This window comes from Mastacembelus armatus, chromosome 11 (assembly GCF_900324485.2).
Source record: "Mastacembelus armatus chromosome 11, fMasArm1.2, whole genome shotgun sequence".
NCBI classification, from domain to species: Eukaryota; Metazoa; Chordata; class Actinopteri; order Synbranchiformes; family Mastacembelidae; genus Mastacembelus; species Mastacembelus armatus.
In genome coordinates, this window is record NC_046643.1 from 9,080,557 (window position 1) to 9,100,230 (window position 19,674).

At 41.8% G+C, this 19,674-nt stretch overlaps 1 protein-coding gene across 1 annotated transcript; it reads left to right on the forward strand.

The window, feature by feature from the left end:
• The first annotated feature begins 3,345 nt into the window (after positions 1–3,345).
• Positions 3,346–18,544, forward strand: LOC113125912 (juxtaposed with another zinc finger protein 1). Its single transcript, XM_026299546.1, has 5 exons — positions 3,346–3,629; positions 11,727–11,799; positions 12,991–13,187; positions 14,358–14,527; positions 15,985–18,544. Exons 1-5 carry the CDS (start codon positions 3,515–3,517, stop codon positions 16,159–16,161), a joined length of 732 nt encoding a protein of 243 aa, XP_026155331.1. The 5' UTR covers positions 3,346–3,514; the 3' UTR covers positions 16,162–18,544.
• The last annotated feature ends 1,130 nt before the right edge of the window (positions 18,545–19,674 follow it).

A 19,674-nucleotide genomic window follows, 5' to 3' on the forward strand; every position in this document is an offset into this window, starting at 1 on the left:
GGTCAAACAAACTTACTGACCTCAATTCACATATAGCATTATGCTTACTATAGCTGCATCACACAACTGACTGCCAAGCTGTTTTCACTTAATTTATGGTGGTTTCCCTATTGATAAACTATAGAGTAATCTACACCTTAATAACTGAAAACAGATACTTTGACCAGCATCCAGGTATTTAAGTTACCAGACATCTGATTATGTAATGCAGTGGTTGAAGTTAAATTTACAACCAACTGTGCCCTCACATGCAGACCCACTCAGCAGACAACTAGAGTGAGAACATATTTGTTACCATTTTGTCGGGACAAAATATATGAACTAGACTTGTGTGTTGGTCATCACATTGGTTGGACTGTTTGTCCAACAAAAAAGGTGATAATCTGAAAATCCATGCTACTTTGAAATCGATCCTATAAATCACTGTGCGTCACCCGCAGACCTCAGATCTGATGATGTCATGCACCGTAAATGCTCTCTGTCTTCCCCCTTCTCTCTTGCATTTCACAACACATGCTAGCACTTCTCATTTACGTAATGGTGTTGGGAACAGCGTCACAGTCGCAGTGCTGATACAGGTTTGTGTTGCGTGTGTGTCTACGCTTGTGTGTAAGAGAGAACATCTGTGTTTGGCTGACGTGGTCACTGAATTTTTATACTGTACATGTGTGAGAGAGTGTGGATGCCAGTGATGTCATGTGTGTGTGTGTATAGTTTGCTAATTAGTCGTAGCAGTGAATTGTTGTACATTTCATGTTTTGTGCGTATGTTGCTGTGTTTGAATAAGGCTGGGTAGACAGAGGACAGTTAGAAAAAGAGTGAGTGTGCTCCCAGGTCTTGAGGTTATTTGCTGAAGTCACTGGCCAGTGGTTTATGACAGGCCATTTTAACGCTCGATTAACAGGTCCAACACAGGCCAGCCGGCCCTGGTTAGCCAACCTAAGTGATTTAAGGACATTCTCCACTCTCTGGGAGCCACACACACATACATGTTCAAAGTTCTGGCCTAGCCAATGAGCCATTAGAGGGTCATCTTAATCAGTAAAAGTTTATGGATGTAATGGATTATGTTGTCAGTGTTGTCAGTTATATAGTGATAGACACAGATAGTCATAATACCCCCTCATTTTTACCATCAGGATAAACTAACTCTGGGTGACTTTGCCAGTGATGGAAAATAAACAACAATAATTTTAAATTATACAAACAATGAATGGTTTTCATATTTCTGAGATTCCATTAAAGTCTGTTTTTAAGGTGTTGCAAGCTAAAGCACTGGCAGGTTTTATAAACATTAAAGTTGTAAAATGTCAGCTCTCACCCATTACATGGAAATAATTGAATCAATTCTATTACAACCAAAAGCTAAGGCAAGGAAAGTATTTATATAGCACATTTCATACTCATAAACAATTCAAAGTGACTACATATAACAAAAACATTTATGCTAAGCACATTACTGATAATTAATATTTGGCATCTGAAAGGCATCTGTCCTGTTCACAACCAGTGAAGATGCAGGGACTGTGATGCTTCTACTCCTGACCCTAGATAAACATGGCCACTGGTAAAGTTGGAAAGTAACTTAGTATGTTTACTCAAGTACTGTACTTGTACATTTTTGACATAACTGTACTTTACTTGAGTATTTCCATTTTCTGCTACTTTATACTTTAACTTTTCACATTTCAGAGGAAAATATTAAACTTTTATTCCACTACTTGTATTTTAAAACTTTAGTCACTAGTGACATTTTTAAATCAAACATATAAAGCAAAACACCATCTAATCATACAACTTAATTGATCCCCAGTGGAAACTTCACAAGCATCCCAGTGTTATGTAAAGTATTTCAAATTATACTGTACTGTTTATAATGTAGTTAAAATTAACATCAACAATAATGCATCAGTAAATATGAGCCAATAATATTAATGTGAGATGTCACATTAAGTACTTTTATTTTGCTACTTCAAGTATATTTGACTGCTAATACCTTTATATTTAGGTTAAATTTGAAATGCAGCCTTTTACTTGTATGCAGGTTGGAACAGGTGGAGGAAAGTGTCAGGTGTGATGTGTGACAAAAGAGTGTCAGCAAGAATGAAAGGAAAGGTGGACAAGACAGTGGTGAGACCAGCAGTGTTGTCTGGTTTAGAGACAGTGGCACTGAGAAAAAGACAGGAGGCAGAGCTGGAGGTAGCAGAGCTGAAGATGTTGAGGTTCACTCTGGGAGTGACGAGGATGGATAGGATCAGGAATGAGGACATCAGAGGGACAGCTCATGTTAGATGTTTTGGAGAAAAAGCCAGGGAAGCCAGACTGAGATGGTTTGGACATGTTCAGAGGAGGGACAGTGAATACATTGGTAAAAGGATGCTGAGGTTAGAGCTGCCAGGAAGGAGGCCTAGAGGAAGACCAAAGAGGAGGTTCTTGGATGTAGTGAAGGAGGACATGAGGATAGTTGGTGTGGGTGAGGAGGATACAGAGGATAGGGTTAAATGGAGGCAGATTATTCGCTGTAGCGACCCCTGAAGGGAGCAGCCGAAAGGAAAAGAAGAAGAGCCTTTTACTTGTATCAGAATATTATTACATTATGATATTTATATTTTTACTTCAGTAAGTTACAAGAGCTTGCTTCTGCCCAAGTCTTACATCCACATAATATCTAAAGTCCTACTCGGCCTATTCATTGGAAAGCTCTTAGGCCCTATTTTATTACAGGCTGATGGAAAAGTTAAGCATCATCTGCAGATCAAATGTACAGTATATTACAGTACTGGCCACAGGGGATTACTTTGAGTGAAATAAAATATTACACTGTGATTTTTTTGGATACTCATTCCTTACTTACATATTTAACTTACCAGGCACAGAATATATGAAATGAATTCATTTTATTATCCCAGCTGACATAACATAGCTCACACCCAGGGAAAAACCCACAAGTGTAAAAACAGTATACAAAAAAAAGATTATCATAACATATACAGAACAAGATTATTAGGGCCTATATAAATTTGACTCACTCTTCCATCCAATTTTACATTCACCTTCAATGTTGGGCAGTGTGAGATATATTTCCTGATGTAGGTAATACTCTGGACCACAACAAGATGAAAAAGCTGATAACTCAAATTAAGTTAATAGAAAAAGACTTAGACCCCTTGGATCAATTCGTGTGTTGCATTTGATATGTATTTGCTAACCTATTTAATATGTCTGAAGTCACTGATGTATCACAGCCAGATCCCAACAGGTAGACAGGTCGTGACGTAGCCGCCACCAGCCAGTCCCCCCCCCCCCCCCCCCCCTCCTTCTCCGTCCCCACCCCCACCGTCCCGCCTGCCTCCCAGCTGCGTCCGCCGCTGTCCCGTCTGGCCGCCCGGTGTCTGCTCCGCCGCACCGCGCTCTGCCCCGCTCCTACCCCGGACCCGAAGCCTCTGCCTCCTCGTTTACCACCCCGGCTTCCTGAACCCCCCTTCCACCCAGTGAATGCACCAGCGCCGACAACATGACGGGCATCGCCGCTGCGTCTTTCTTCTCTAATTCCTGCAGGTTCGGGGGCTGCGGTCTCCAGTTCGAGTCTCTCGCCGAGCTCATCGTCCACATCGAGGACAATCACATCGGTGAGTCGGGGCACAGGGGCAGACGGAGCTAAAGCAGCTAGCTGGCATTAGCGTCCTAGCTAGTTAGCTAAGCGCAGATAGGCTCGGCTTTGCATTCCGCTATTCCTGCTGCTCTCCGTGCGTCGAGTCTCGTCGGGCTGTGACTCAGTCAGCAACACTGGGCTTTGGTTCTTTTGGGAAAAACCGCTTCTCAGCGAAACCGGTGACCGGCTTCTTTTGTTTTACCTCCACCGTGAGCGTCACCTTTTGCAGCGGTAACTCGCCTGCGAGGGCCGCGCAGGTCCCATAGGTGTAACTAGCATCCCGAGCAGGCAGCGCTTCACAGCTAACGAGTGTTTACGTCTCCAGGCCTGATGCGCTGCAGCCGCTTGTGTATTGAGCCTGCAGTTTTTTGACACTTGAGCAAGACATGGCCTTTTGCAGCTCATTAAGCTGATGTCACTTTCATTTCCATTGACACGTATCAATTGAACCGAGCTGCGGCAGCAAAAGCAGTAACATAATTAGATTTTTCCTCCACACAAGCTACTTGTTGCACTGCTGATTAGATTTTCATCTGCCATGTATAGACTCACAGTTCAGACACCATTTAACAGTAGACACAAGTATCACACTGTAGCTGGGAATAAAATGAAATGAATACAAGCTGTTTAACTTAGGAGAAATAATTGAATAAATAAGGAGTGGTTGATTAATGTTAATGTCTGACAGATCTGTGTGTTTGAATATTAGCTAGGTGACTGGTGGTTTGTTGTCCACTTATGTTTAAATGAATATGACCAATAATTTGGCATCAAAAATCAATATAGATATGAAGTGTTAAATACACATTCGTAGCCCTTAGAGATGGCTCTTAGATGTAGACTCGGCAAATAAAATATTAGCGACTGTGTCTATGACTAAGTCATTAGCATTGCCTAGTTTTTAATAAGGGAGTAACCCTTTGGTAATGCCTTCGTTTTGCAGTGCAAGAGCATTCAGATGCAGCTTAATTAGCACCCTAGAATTAAATACTAGTTAAATATTTAACACTTCTGAAGCACAGATCAAACTCTGGCTTTTGCTTAAACAGGAAATCACCCTCTTTGGTAGATCAACCTTGGAAACACCACAGCATGTTACACTATAGAACCATTTAGATAGATGTGATTCGCCAAAACCCTCAACAATCAGTCGCACAGTCGATGTGGGCTAATCATTATTTGTGGTGTGCATCCATCCTCAGGAGGCTGTTTGAAGAGGGTGAGGTGGGTGGGGTGAGAGGGTAGAATGGATGCTTCATTGAGCTGGTCTCCATGGTAACTGGCTTTCTCTCGCGGGGTTAGGGGCAGTATATTGGCTGGAGTTATTGCACACCTGCCTTCTCTCTAACAAAGAGCGCTCTCGAGCAGCCAGCTGCGGTGAAGACAGACACCCGACGTGTGTCACGATGCAAGGCCTGTCATGATGTTTAATGAAGGGTTGAGTTTTGTGTGACAGTGTATGTGGATGAGGAGAGTGTGGTGTGGTTGCAGTGTTGTGGGCCACTTTTTATTCCAACATATGCTTAATGGATCAGCTGCATTTCAACCAAAGAGGAAGGAAATCAACAATATGAATGGCCATTTAATATTTTTACACACTTATCTATCATGTGATCTGTGACTCCATAGACCACAGTGCTTCACCTAATTTACTAGTAAACTAATGAGTTCATGTTCTGTCAGACCTGCAACCCAAGCCCTGCATATATGATATATGCTCCATCTGGCTCGTAGCTTGACCTTTGACCCCGAACCATCAGCTGTGCAGAATGGCGGTTTACCAGTCATATCAATTAATGAGTTTCCCCCTTAGCTCACTTTAAACCGTGCCTGGTCATCAGCGGCATCAAGATCATTCACAGTTTAATCAATACAGCACGCAGATCCGTTTTCACAGGGTCAAGCGTGACAGATGGAGGTGAGAGTGGGAGAGGAAGTGGGGTGGTTGCATTTAGCTTTGACCCTGGTTTTGTTTTAAAGTGGTGCAGCGGTAAAGATGTGTTTCATCTTCCCAGCTAATTTCTGTGGAATTCCAGATAAGATTTTTAATGTGTAAATAATAGGTGGTTCTTATTGTGTACTGTCCTGTTCATTGTGCACACATATTAAGAAAAAGCAGGCACTAACCGTGAGTCAGATAATCTAAAGGTGTCAACAGGCTTGCAATAAAATGCACAAGTACAGGTAAAAATGAGTCATTAGGTCTTAGGTAATAATGCAGAAATCAAAGTTGGCTTTTGGCTAGAAACAATAGACTGTGCTGCCCTCTACTGGTGGACCATCTTATCTGCTGCCTAGCCCCCAGAAAAGTTGACTGGCTTGTAATGTGCATCTTAATTATCTTAACATGTATCTTATGTGTCTTTCCTCTTCTGACACAGTGCAGAATAGCTTGCAGCAACCAGACCAGATGATCCAGCTGTGATCTTTTCCCTGAGAAAATTGGGTAATGTGTGGGTCTTTAGTGCTGATCTCATCCCAGAAGAAAGGATAGCAGCCTTCCAATAACATGCCCGCATTGTTTAGATAACAGCTGAATGCACAAGGGAATGGGTTAGTTGAGCTGTGTTTAGTGTGCTTGTTGTTGAGGGCTTTGTGCAGTGGCTCTAGGTAAGGTCTGAGGAATGTAATGATGTCAGGCTTGTCGGCCTGCGTGCGCGGCAGTCATGAGTTGTGTTCTCACCTGCACAAGCTTATACCTGCCTCTTACCTCAACGAAGGAGGAACAGGAGGGGAGCGGGAGGGGGATAGAGATTAAAAGTCGAAGAGGGATTTGAAAGAGAAGGTTAAGAAGGAAAAATATGGGGGCGAGTACAGGGAAATCCCAAACATCTCAGCTTTGTTTGGACAGAATGCACTTTAATTTTTTTTTTTAAGGTTTTACAGCTGGATTCAAAGACTGAGCTACAATCTTACATGAGGAGCAATGGTAGCATTGTGTTGTAATAATATGGGCTCTGCTGAAGCATGCAGATAATCAACCCACAGTAACCTTTAAAGATGTAATCATTTAGCCAGGAGGCCAGGTTTGGCCACGGCTCTGTATCTGTTATGGCAGATAGCTGCAGTGCTCGTGCAGGTGAGAACACAACCCACTGCTTCTATGAACAGGAGTTGAAACCAGGCCATAGCAGATAAAAACTACAGAAAAGGCAAACACCATACCTGTCTCACATTAACAGATAGGAAAACCCCTTTCCTGGTGTTGGATTTGCTGATTAAAGTTAAGTGTGTCGTTAAGGAGGTGTTGAGTGAATTACCAGGATTTGTCTTTGTGTTTGATGTTGGCAGTAATGCTGGGTATCGTTTTGTGATGCTTTTCAGAGCTAGGATCATTTATCAATTAGTTGTTTGACAGAAAAGAAAATTGCTATGATTTAGATATTCCATGAATCAGTAAAAGTTGAACATAATGACAGTCTTGCTGTCTTATCAGCTTCTCAAATGTGAAAATATGGAATATGTAGAAATATATGTGTGATTTTTCATACATTTGCCATCACCTTGAATCATGGTGAACTAACAGGCATCTTGACTATTTCAGACACTTTCAGGTCAAAAAGATGAACTGAGTAATACAGAAAACGAATGCATAGAGTAATTATTCGTAAAAAGAACTGTTACTTGTAACTTTCTGCTAACTGACTAGTAGTTTCACCTGTGTTAATGTGAGATTGTTCTTACATTTGCCATGTTGTGTTTCCCATCTTACTTTCAAAGGTGTGACACGGGAAGGGGCGTGTGTTTGTGCATGTGAGTGTGTGTGCCCACCATACTTCCTAAATGACCTGTCAGGGTGTAGGAGAGCAATTAGTGGACTGGCATCCCAAACTGGAAACTGCAGAGCCTCTCTTTTCACGCTACACATACATGCACACACACAAAGATTGCCTTTCGGAAGTCACAGGGCCCGAGCGCCCCACCAAGCACCGGGAAGTGTAATTACAGAGAAGTTTGCTTTTTCCCCCACCCATATCCCCCCTGCTCTCTCTCCTCCCCCTCCTTCTCTCTTCTCCGTCCATCCGGTTGCCTGCTGCTCTAGAAACACGTTAAAATGCTCTCTGTGGCTTAATTAGCAGCCTGCAAAACAAGCCATGCATTCTTGGCTTGATTTCAACACATACACACATGTTGAGAGTCACACACATGTGGACATGCATGGGGGACACATGCACACAGGGTGTATTCAGTAGGGGGCAGCAGTGTGCTGTGGGTGAGAGATGGATGTCTGCGTTGAAATGAGTGGATCGGTTGTTGATTTGGTGCTGCTGTTAATGACAGGAATGCTAATTAGGGAGATATTTATAGACCCTGGAGACTCTGAAATGTCTCAGACATGCAGTACATGGTCAGAGAAAAATGTCCACACCCAAGGGCAGATAATAAGAATAGGTTGCTGGCAATGCAATATGTAGGTTAAATGCAAAACCTTGGAATTAAATCAGTAAAAGTTTATATCCTTATGGCTTCCCTTCGGTATGTAAATCTTAGTGTGTGTGTGTGTGCAGCTTTCCCTTCTGTCCCAGCGACAGGATCAGCAGTGTGTTAGCTTCCTGTCCTGCTAGGTGAACGGAAATCATAAAGCCAGTGAACATTTACCACTGCAGCACTCTCTGTGCACCTGGTTTGGTCCATTTACACCAGCATGTCACCTCCCCCCTTCCTCTCTATGCACACATGTGCACACACTTACCTCATCTTAAAGCAAAATGCTGAGCTCCTTGCACATCCCATATTTGAACAGGCATTTTCCTTCTACTACTTTCTCTTTAATGCCTGGCATTAAGCTCACTTTAGATGACTTTCCATCACAGTTACAGTAGTCATGATATTTCTATACAGCATAACTCCTCTTTTGAAGACTCCTGGTTCAACATTGTAGACGGGGATTCTACGAGTGAAAGCTTGGAAATATACACTGACTTCAGAAAGTATTTTCTAAAGAGTTTTTCACTTTTGGCACAATTTGTGTTTAAAGTTTAATGTAAAATAGATTGTTTGCCATTTTTGCTATGAATTAACACTCCCACAGAGACAAAGTGAAACCATGTTTTTAGAAATATTGTTGTATAAATTGAGTTTTACTTATAAAAAACTGAAATTTTTCCATTTACAGGAGTATTCAGACCCTAAAGTTTGTAGAAGCCCTTTTGGCAGCAATTATAGCTTTGAGTCTTCTTGGCTAAATGTGTACAAGGTTTGAACACCTGGATGTGGGGAGTTTCTCGCCAAAGGGCTGTGTCAGATTAGATGGGTAGTGCCTGTTAACTGTCTTTTTCAGCTCTGGCTGGGCCACACAAGGGCAGCCAGAGACTTGTCCTGAAGCCACTCCAGTGTTGTCCCGGCTGTGTGCTTCACACCATCGTCCCGTTGAAAGGTGACCTGTCGTCATAGTGTCAGGTCACTGTACTCTGGAGCAGGTTTTCTTCAAGGACCTCTCTTTATTTGGCTGCATTCATCCTTCCCTTAATTCTGACCAGTATTTCTGTCCCTGCTGCTGAGAAGCTCCCATATAGCACGATGCTGCCATCACCATGCTTCATGGCTTTTACCCACAATGGTGTTTGCCTGAGATGGTTGTTTTTCCAGCACGCTCTCTGATCTCTGCAGAGGATTTCTATAGCTTTGTTCTAGTCACCAGTGGCTCCGATCACTCAGTGTGGTCAGACAACCAACTCTAGGAAGAGTCCTGGTAGTTCCAAACTTCTTCCATTTCACAATTATTAAGGCCACAGTTCTCCTGGGAACAATCAAATCCTTAGAAATGGTTTTATACCTTGGCCCTGATCTATGCCTCGTCACAATTTTATTGCAGAGGTCTGCTGAGAATTCCTTGGACTTCACAGCTTGTTTTTTGTTCTGACATGCGGTGTGAATTGTGGGACCTCATACACCATCAGGTGCGTGCCTTTCTAAGTCCAGTCAATTCCATTCGCTGCAGGTGATTAAGTTCAAGACACATCTCGAGGGAAATTACAGCAAACAGGGTGCACCTGAGCACAGTTTGGACTGCCACAGCAAAGGCTCTGAATACTTTTGTAAATGAGAGATTTCAGTTTTTGATTTTTAACAACCTTTCAAAAACATATAAAAACTTTGGTATTTTGGTCTACTGAGTGTAGATTGATGGGGAAAGTTCAGTAAAATAAAATTGCCATGTCAAAACACAATAAAGTGCAAAAAGTGAAGGGGTCTGAATAAATCCCTAACATTTTGAAAGAAAATCTTTCAATTAAGAACAAAATAATTAAACTAATTAGTCATTCTGAAAATTAGTTTTTCTGTCTTGAGGGCTACATTATGGTAAAACAATGACTGCATCCCTATAAGCCTGTACAATGCATACTAGGTCTGCAGCTTCCAATTATTTTGTTCTTGATTAACCTGATAATTTGTCTCTCAGATTAACTAATCAGTTGTTTTGTAACCAGCAGGCCTAATCTTGATGACAGGTTATTATAATGCAGGGAAATGAGGAAGTGCAGTAAATACTAATTTTAGAAAGTGGAACCATTTAATGTTTAATGGTTTGGCATTTTTGATTTATTACACACGCTTTACAAATTTTTTTCTCGACTGTAAATATTCTGAGAGTCTCAGTAGTCACCCCTTTATTATCCTGACATTACATTGATACATACTGACATCAGAAATATTGTGGTCGTATATTATTTCCCGCTGCTGCTACAAAAAGCTTCCACCTCAGTGCTTTTTCAAAAGGTCAGACAAGATGCTGCTGGTTTCGACTGTCATGTCTCATGACTCAGCCCTGTCAGTGATGTAGAGGTGTGTATTTTTTTTTTTTTTGTGTGTGTGTGTGTGCATGTTTGTGTGTGTGCAGACAGCTCTGGTCTCTACTTTGGAGCAGCAGGTAGAATTATTAAGGCTGAGCTATAAAAAAATCTGTCAGAGACCACCTCTGTGGACCACCTTGGATGGTGTGTTTGTGGGGGAGCCTGCGTTCGTGGATCCATGCCCCTGCTATCTTTTTTTCCCTTACCTAGCCTTTTCTGGGCTGAATAAACTCACATGTACACGTGTATCTGCAGCAGCAGCAGTGTGCATTTTTCCCTGCCTTGTTTTCTTGTTTGCTGGTCTCCTTGGTGTTCTCCTGCACGGTGGGAAGTCCACATTCTTTTTTAATTATGAGGTGTGAAAGCCTGAAAACCAAAGGGCTCAGAATACCAGCATGCAAACACACACACACACACACACACACACACACACACACACACACACACACACACACTTGGGATTAGTTAGAAAGAGCAACCAGGAGTGTGTTGTTAGTTGTTGCACATATATGATCGAGGTCTTGGATCTGCATTGCAGTACATCTGCTAACCATTATATTTGCAGCTGCAATTATCCCTCCATTTACAACACAATCTTGCAGCGACATTGACAAAACTGCTTGTTTGTCTTAAGAATTTGGATTCTTTTGAATGTTCCCCTGTTGAACACTTGATGGCACTGGTACTTCAGTGATGCACCCACCCGGAGTGTTTTCACGCACACTTGCTCCTGTTTGCTAGGGAGTGGGAGGTGGGGCTTTGAAGTTTACATTGCTTCCCTCAGGCAGTGGAAGTTGCTTATGTAGTGTTACTGACAAGTCAACTGGAAAAGAGAGGGTGTGTGTGTGTGTGTGTGTGTGTGTGTGTGTTTTGAGTAATACACTGTGTACATTCATGACAGTCTCCAAGTCGCTCCTTCACTCTTGGATAAATTTCTTCTTTGCCACTTTCAGACTCTGGTGATGATTGAGCAGGCCTGGGTCACTTTGGGAAAATCACTGGTAGTAAATTATAGACGGCTTGTCACCGGCGTAATAACGCAGCATTTGTGAACGCATCCGAAATATATCTGCAGGCTGCCACATATTATAGAGTAATACAGAGAAAGCAGTGTGAGAAACATCCCGTAATTTTCAGCCAGTCTGGCAGGAAGAATAGATGTATGAGTCAGCTACATACTAAGAGTATTCACACAACATTTTCCCTCCACAGAGAGCAGTGATTAATTTGAATGTCTCTCTCCCTCTCTCCCTCACTCTCTCTCGCTCTCTCTCTCTCAGACACAGATCCACGGGTCCTGGAAAAGCAGGAGCAACAGCAGCCTACCTATTTGGCCCTGAGCTACATTAACAGGTACACACACACACACACACACACACACAGCCAAAGGCATTTTTCTAAAGAGGGCAGTATTGCTCCACCAGTGAAAGTCTGTTTATGTGTGCGTGGGTGCGTGTACATGTGGCTTGCGGGGAGCAGCTCAAACGACGGATGTCTTCCCATAGACACAGCAGTGACTCATCCATAGACCAGCACAGAAAACCACACAAGACAGTCACTCCTGACTCCATACGCTGTGGACGACACAGCCAAAGGCAGCATCTCAGGATGATGGCATGCGTGTGGTTTTGTGCGGTGAACCAATGTGGCACATCCCACTTAATGCCCCATTAAATCATTCCAAGAGGCAGCGTACAGAAAGATAACGGAAAAGCCAAGAGAGAAAGGGAGGGTGGGGCTGGTTTTCTGGGATAATTGTTCATGTAACAAGGTTGTAAATGTCTTTTGTATTTACTGTATTATGTTGTGATGGCTTTATTTATAAAGTCAGTATTCAGCAGCTTAATTATGTTGTGTAAAATCTACAGGACAGCAAGAATTAAATGAGAATAAATACCTTTAGTAGCAATAAATAGCACCATAAAAAGTTATGAATCAGAAACAACATGGGAACTTAATCACCAATGAATCTGATGACATCTGACAGACATGACTAAAGAGAGTTAGACAGGAAACACCAGCAGTCAGCTGTTCAGACAGAATTTAAACCTGAACTCACCTATTTTGGAGAATAAAACAGCTGATTGCTAGGATATATTACCTCTCCACATCCTGGGTCAGGGTTCCCCTAATGTACTTGGCACATGGCATAGTTGTGCATGTAGAGTTTTCTGCTCTTTACTATTCTCAGCATTTCAGGTGACCTCATTTTTGGTTTTAATATATAAATTATATAAATTAGATATTATATATAATATCTAATATAATTATTAGATATAGATATAGTATGGCTTTTATATTGTTATAGCCAAGACGCATGTTGTAATAAACCACAATTATTTTAGTTTAATGAGTAATAATTAAAGTGTATGCAACATAATATTTTTTTAATGAGTTCAGTCAGTTGGAAAGGTGTGAATGTTGCCATCATTGGATCCATATATAAATTACTCGGTGAGTAATGTAATGTTGTGGGTCTGTGTCGATAACAATGCAGTATCCATTGGGCAGCATTTACTGAAGACACTATATTTTTGCTGTCAGGTTCATGACCGATGCAGCGCGCCGGGAGCAGGAGACCATGAAGAAGAAGGCCACGCCCAAACTGTCCCTGTCCATCACAGGCGGAGTGTCCAGGAACAGCACGGCCACGCCTCCTCGCCACACCAGCGGTAACCTGACACCACCCGTCACGCCCCCCATCACCCCATCCTCCTCCTTCCGCAGCAGCACACCTACAGGTATGACAGGTGTGTGTGTTGAAATGTGTGTTTGAGATGATGAAAGATGGATACTTTATATGTATGGAGTGAGTGGAGGTGTTGAAACTGACTAATGTAAATAAAAAACAAAAACAAACCAAAAAAAAAGTTATGCTTGCACTCATGAGAAAAGATATTTGTACCTTGAACGGAATGAATCTTATTTCATACTTGGTGAGTGAGCAGAAAAATTCAAAGCATAACTTCAATATATGTGGCAGAGAGCATAAGCCAGCTCACTTTTTGTTTAGCAGTGCATCCTGTAAATAATAACTACCATTTATTCACTTTTAATTTATTTCATGTTAAGTTTTTATGTCAATATTTGTTCATATTTTTCGACTTGTTCCATAGTGGAAGAGGCTTAAACCCAGTGACTGTCTGCTGTTGAGTGTGTGTTCGCTTGTGTGTTCGGTTTGGTGGCTCCTGCAGTGAGCAGACCAGTCAACACTCTGCTAATTACATAGCAGCTGTCACACTGTGTGTTTGCATGGGGCTGTTTGTTGCACAGCCCAAAAGCAGATGTCCATTTCCAGCCCAAATGGTTCCAAACGTAGTGTTAGGTGTGGGCTTATACATCAGCAGACACTCACAGGCGCACACACACACACACACACACTCACACACTCACACACTCACTCTTTCAACATGTGCCAGGGTGCCATCTATTTCCTCATGCTGAGGTGAAGCATTTCCTGTGATAGTGGGGGGTCAGTGGGTCTTTAAGTGTGTGTGTGTGTGTGTGTGTGTGTGTGTGTGTGTGTGAATATGTGCGAATATGTGCATGTATGTGAGTGGAAAATGTTCTGCACTTAGCAAAGAACTTTTTCCAGACTGAGCAATGGGGATCACTCCCACTTAATGATCGCTTTCTCAGTGCCAATCCCTGCGCTTTGACTCACAGGCACACACACAAGCCCATATATGAATGCCAGTGCTGATTTCTCTGTGCAGCGCTTTTAGTGCCGTGCGCTGCCAATGTGCCATAATATGGGTAGAAGACAGAAAAAAGTATTAATAAAAAGTCACATATCATTTCTGTTTGGTAAATTCCCAAAGCATGACATCCCTTTGGGAATAAGGGCATCCCTCTTTCATCTGGGATGACTAGAATTTGTTTTGTTGTGCATGTCTCCATTGTGCCCTCAGGCAGTGAGTATGATGAGGAGGAGGTAGACTACGAGGAGTCGGACAGCGATGAGTCGTGGACCACAGAAAGCGCCATCAGCTCTGAGTCCATCCTCAGCTCCATGTGCATGAACGGGGGAGAGGAGAAGCCGTTCGCCTGCCCTGTCCCTGGCTGTAAAAAGAGATACAAGGTAAAGCTGCACCAGAGGATGGAGAAGGCTGTTGCAGCCATACAGCAATAGGACACGAGGTTTAGTGATTTGTGAGTCCACACTGGAGCTTTTGTCTGAGTATCACATGTTTGGACATAATGTTTGAAAAAGCTTGTTATAAATCCAGAATGTCGTGATTGGAAGCTGTGATAAATATATCATAGTATGTTTGCTGTGGCTGAATTTATTACAGCTGCAAACAAATGCCTCATTCAGTTTGTCATTCCCTTCTCTTCAATGGACAGTGTGGGAAAATTACTCCTTTATACTATTTTCAAACCAAACAGCAACATGGGATAAAGCCAATATTGCTGTTGATCAGAAAGGGCCAACATGTGTTATCTAACCCAGCTTCCCCACCGTGCCTCTCATCAGGGTTTGACATTGTTCAGCTTTGACACAACAAGGGTTTACAGCCATACTAGCAGCCTTGTGTCACACTTTACCTAGGTACAGGCCCCTAATATCTACCTAATGGTGTGTCAGTTGAAGTGTCAGGGTATTATTAGGATCTGTGTCTGGGATCCACAAATGTCTGTGCAACATTTAGTCAGGAGATGATAAGATACTTCGCTGTAGACTCACCAGCAGACCAACACTGGCATCCCTAGTGCCACGCCCCTAGCTTGGCTAAAAAGCAGAAGGCTTTCAGTAACAACTTTAGAGTTCCTGTAGAATGGCTACAAACCTCTTATCACACTAAGGTAAAAAGCTTGATTGTTCTGCGTGACTTGTTTACCTCTCAAAAAGGAAGAGCAAGAAAGTTTAAAAGTTTCACAAACATACAGTCATTAGTGACAGTTCTTATGCATTTATGAGGAGGGAACAGTTTTAAGTAAATACGCAAGTAGGAATGTTCCAAACGTAATTGCAGGATCAGGTTTCTGTACTAGTTTATGCTAGGTGTCTGTGTTATAATAATATCATGTTGAGACTGACACTGTGACACTGGAACAATTTACGACCAGGTCTCTAACTGTGGAGCAGTTTATGAGCTGGTGTCTAGGAAATGTTGCTAAACAGGTTCTAAGAAGATAATCTGAATTGGACGATTGCACAAGGTTAATTATCTTTCTACTCTTTAGGATTTATGAGTGTTGACACTCAGACACTCTCCTTACGCAGCAGTCTCATCCAAAATGTTGATTCATTATGTGTTTAGTAAAACATGTCATACACATGTATTCTTTATTAAAGTAGTTATCTATATCTGGCTTCATGGTGAAAACACACTGTCTCTATGCTAGATTTATCGTAATGCTGTGGTTTAGCTGTGACATGTTTGCTATATCAGCCTGTCATTGCAAAAGTCAGGAAGCAAGGGCTGGTTAGACATGTAATATAATATAATATATAATATAATAAAAAGTGGTAGGTGTAATTTCTCCTTTGTCTTTGTGACTTTACACCTTTGCTCCTGTTTCCTGTCCCATCAGAACGTGAATGGTATCAAGTATCACGCCAAGAACGGCCACCGCACGCAGATCCGCGTGAGGAAACCCTTCAAGTGTCGCTGTGGCAAGAGCTACAAAACCGCGCAGGGCCTGAGACACCACACCATCAACTTCCACCCACCTGTCTCTACCGAGATCCTGCGCAAGATTCAAGGCTAAAGCCTGTGGTCACACTAATCAGCTGCCCCAAGCAGAGCCCTTTTCACTTTCCTTACCTGACCCTTCTATACCCACCCCACACACTAAAGGATCAAGTGCATGCTTTAAGTTGTTTTCTTTTTTTTTTTTTTTTTCATCTTTTTGATTGTGTTACATTATTTTTTTCTATCCATGGTATATCACTTGTATTTTTGAAAAACAAATTATATCTTTGTAGTTTTTTTATTGTTGTACATTTGCACATTCGTATATGCTATCACATTATTTTTTTCTATTGTTTGACTTACATAAGGTGCTAACTGTAAAAAACAACAGAAAGAAAAGACAAAAAAACAAATGAAAGAGAAGAGGGGAAACTTAAAAGGAGATGTGAAACAGGGAGTCCAGCAAGGCCCTGGCCTCTTTCCTGCTCATCTTCAAGTGGGATGAAGTTGACTGCTAGTCCTGATCTAAGTCCAGCAGTCCTTACACTTCCTTTCCGTTACCTGCAGAGTCCAGCTGAGCTTAGATCTGTGCCTTCACAGTAACTTCCAGGGTTTACATGTGAGAGTTAAGTTATACTTTAAATTGATATATTGATATATAAACAATAGACAGATATGTATGTGTACATAAAAAATATATCAAAATATTCATGAGCATATACATAAATAGTTACAGTTTATTTTCAAGCTTTATTTTATATATTTTTGTCAGTGTTAGCTAGTGTTTTTTTTTTTTTGTATGTATCAGTAAGTGTTCCTTTCATTTCTTATTTACTGAGACGGCCAGTTTTGTCACCTCAGAGAACAAGGTCAAAGAGCTGGCTGACTTTAGGTTCAGAGATCCAAGTTTTCTCTCACATCATCCTAAAGTTTAGGAGCTAATGCTCCACTTAGTTTTGACACACTCTGAATGCGATACCGAACCGGTGATCAGGAAGAGAGCATATTAGAGCACGGCCCAGGCCAATATTCGAGATCTTGAACATTTCACCCCCCCCCCAAAAATAGCCATCTATGTATTTCACGTCTCCAGTGTTTCCTCATTCAGAGTGCCAGAGCTGTGTTCCAGCGACTTAGCTGTGAAAGCAGGTTAAGCATCATAGTGTATTCCAGTTGCCAAGATCTTTGTTGTGGTTTTGCTTTTCCATGATCGTTGCCAACAGCTCTCCACTGCCAAACATTGATCATACCATGTGCCTGATGTGGGGGGAGGGAGGGTAGGGACTCATAATGTTTCACCCTGGAGGTCGCCAAATGTATGGAAATGATTTTCTTGTTCATCGCACCTCCAAAATGTGCAGATGAGTGGATGTAAGTCGACAGAATGTTTTCACGCATGCTCTCTGTGTTGTATCTGGTGAAACTGTGTGAGAGGAGTGCATTGTATTCGAAAGAGATTACCACCTACAACCTATCATTTGTGTGCGTTGTAGATGACAGCATTCCAGTTAATTGTGTGTATGTATGTGTGTGATGTGTATGAGCATTATTTGTGTTTTTTTTTTTTTTTTTTCAGCAGTATCCAAGTCATCAGCCTATAGAGTGTTACTGTATTCTGTGTTTTTCAGTGTTTGGATCTGTCATGTTTCAGTGCTCGGCCGCTGGTTCGACACCTGTGGGTCCAGGACAGTTGGCTGGCTGGCTGGCTGGCTGGCGACGTTGCGACGTGTAGTGTTGTGGTGGCAAATATGTTGCCCCTGAGTGGGAATTCATAATTCATTGCCTCTAGAAAAACAAGAGCGGCGCAGTGCAGTGCTGCATGCCAAAACACATTCATTCATGACATTATTTCCCTCTTCATGCACAAAGTTCTTACTCTGCAGAAGGTTCGAAGCATAACCTTCTCTATTCTTTTGATGTTATGGGTACATTGACCTCTGCAATGCACACACCCTCCTGTCCTCCAAGCTGCCGGTGCCACTAAGTTAACATGGCAACAGGACTGACTTTTGACAAGTTAGATATCAGAAGATAAAGTCTCATAAATTATTCAGCCCCCCTCATTTCTTTTTACTATCCTGTTGTATATTGTTTCATCCTAGTGTAGGAAACAAGCACAAATGTCTGAAAGGTATCCAAAATGATGCTGATAGAGGAAGCAAGGCAATAGTTTGAGCTTTACCCAGGGCCCGTTCGCAGTATTACACATATGAGAGAGGAGGAGCGGAGGCTGTGTGCAGGAGGAGGTGGTGAGGGAGGGAAATCAGTATACTGTGTACAGTGAATGTATTGTAACGTGTGTCTGTTGTCAAGTGCTTTTAAATTATATTTTCGTATGTAACGTGGAGACCAATGTTTCCTTTTTGTATGGGGGATAACAGGTTCTGAGCAGTCACTTGTAAAATTGTCTTTCTATATAAAAGAGAAGCTGCTTAAATGTAAACGGGAAATGACTGAAAAAAAAAAAACGGCAAAATAAAGTGAAAAGCTCTTCAGCACAAACTGATGATTCATTTCTTTTTTTGTTTAACGTATATTGAGCACAATGTTACCAGACAACAGTAAATGCATTTAGACAAGCTTACTTTATTCATAAAGATCTTTGCAGTATGCACTTTTACTGCCATCCAGACATTCATGAAGAGGGCTGCTTGGACACACACACACACATACATACACACACATACACACACACATACACACTTGCCTTGTGATTACTGGACATGTGCAATTTTTAAAGCCAGAGCACAACACAGTCAGGGGTCAAATGACAAAAACAGACAAGCAGAGGTATGAAGCCCTATAGAGACACACGCATATAAATGACATTCACACATGAGGGCTGCCATGGAGCTGTGCACAAAGTAATGACTATCTTCACAGTTCTAACTTTAAAATGCGGAAGTACATAACAACAAAAGTGTCCTGCAGTCTATTTGCCTTGAACATGTAACAGTTATCTCTCAGCTTTGCTTCTCATCGACCCACCAGGTACCAGAAAGTGCACACCAGGAAGTAAAACATCAATGGTCTGTCATTCTGTCATCACTAAAACATAAGGGAGGTAACAGTAAAGGGAGGCAGGGTCACAACAGTAACTCACAGATCTCTCCACATACTTATACTTACTGTCGTATGTACAGTACATTCAGAATAAAGCCTTATTTAGTGCAGATATATGAAAACGTAGTGCTGTTTTTCTTTAAACCATCTCTTCGCCTCTTCGCAAAACGCTATCATGCGTTTTATGAGAGAAATGAAAGCTCACTTCCCATTCACGTCAAATAAAATCATCACAATGTTCTCCAGTTATATATACACACTCCGAAGACATCACATATTCCGATATCTCTCTGCATTTACACTTATAAAACATTTTCTTATCCTTCTGCCTTTCCCAGGCTTTGAATCATATGGGCAATTAAAAGATGAAGCACTGTCTTGGCTATTTTATAAGAGAAGCTTATTTAGTGTAAGACAGTGAAAGAACAGGGTCATGAAGATACTATTTTTGTTTCTCTTCAGAGCCATAATTTAAGCTCCTACAATTTGTTTAGCTTGATCAGCTGTAATTTTGAACAGTTTTGAG

Bases quoted from the DNA above. Each gene is read 5' to 3' on its own strand.
- LOC113125912 (XM_026299546.1), top strand. From the start codon at position 3,515: ATGACGGGCATCGCCGCTGCGTCTTTCTTCTCTAATTCCTGCAGGTTC. The intron at 11,800-12,990 runs GTACACACACAC...TTTTGCTGTCAG, and splicing joins GCCCTGAGCTACATTAACAG to GTTCATGACCGATGCAGCGC. The intron at 14,528-15,984 runs GTAAAGCTGCAC...CTGTCCCATCAG, and splicing joins GCTGTAAAAAGAGATACAAG to AACGTGAATGGTATCAAGTA.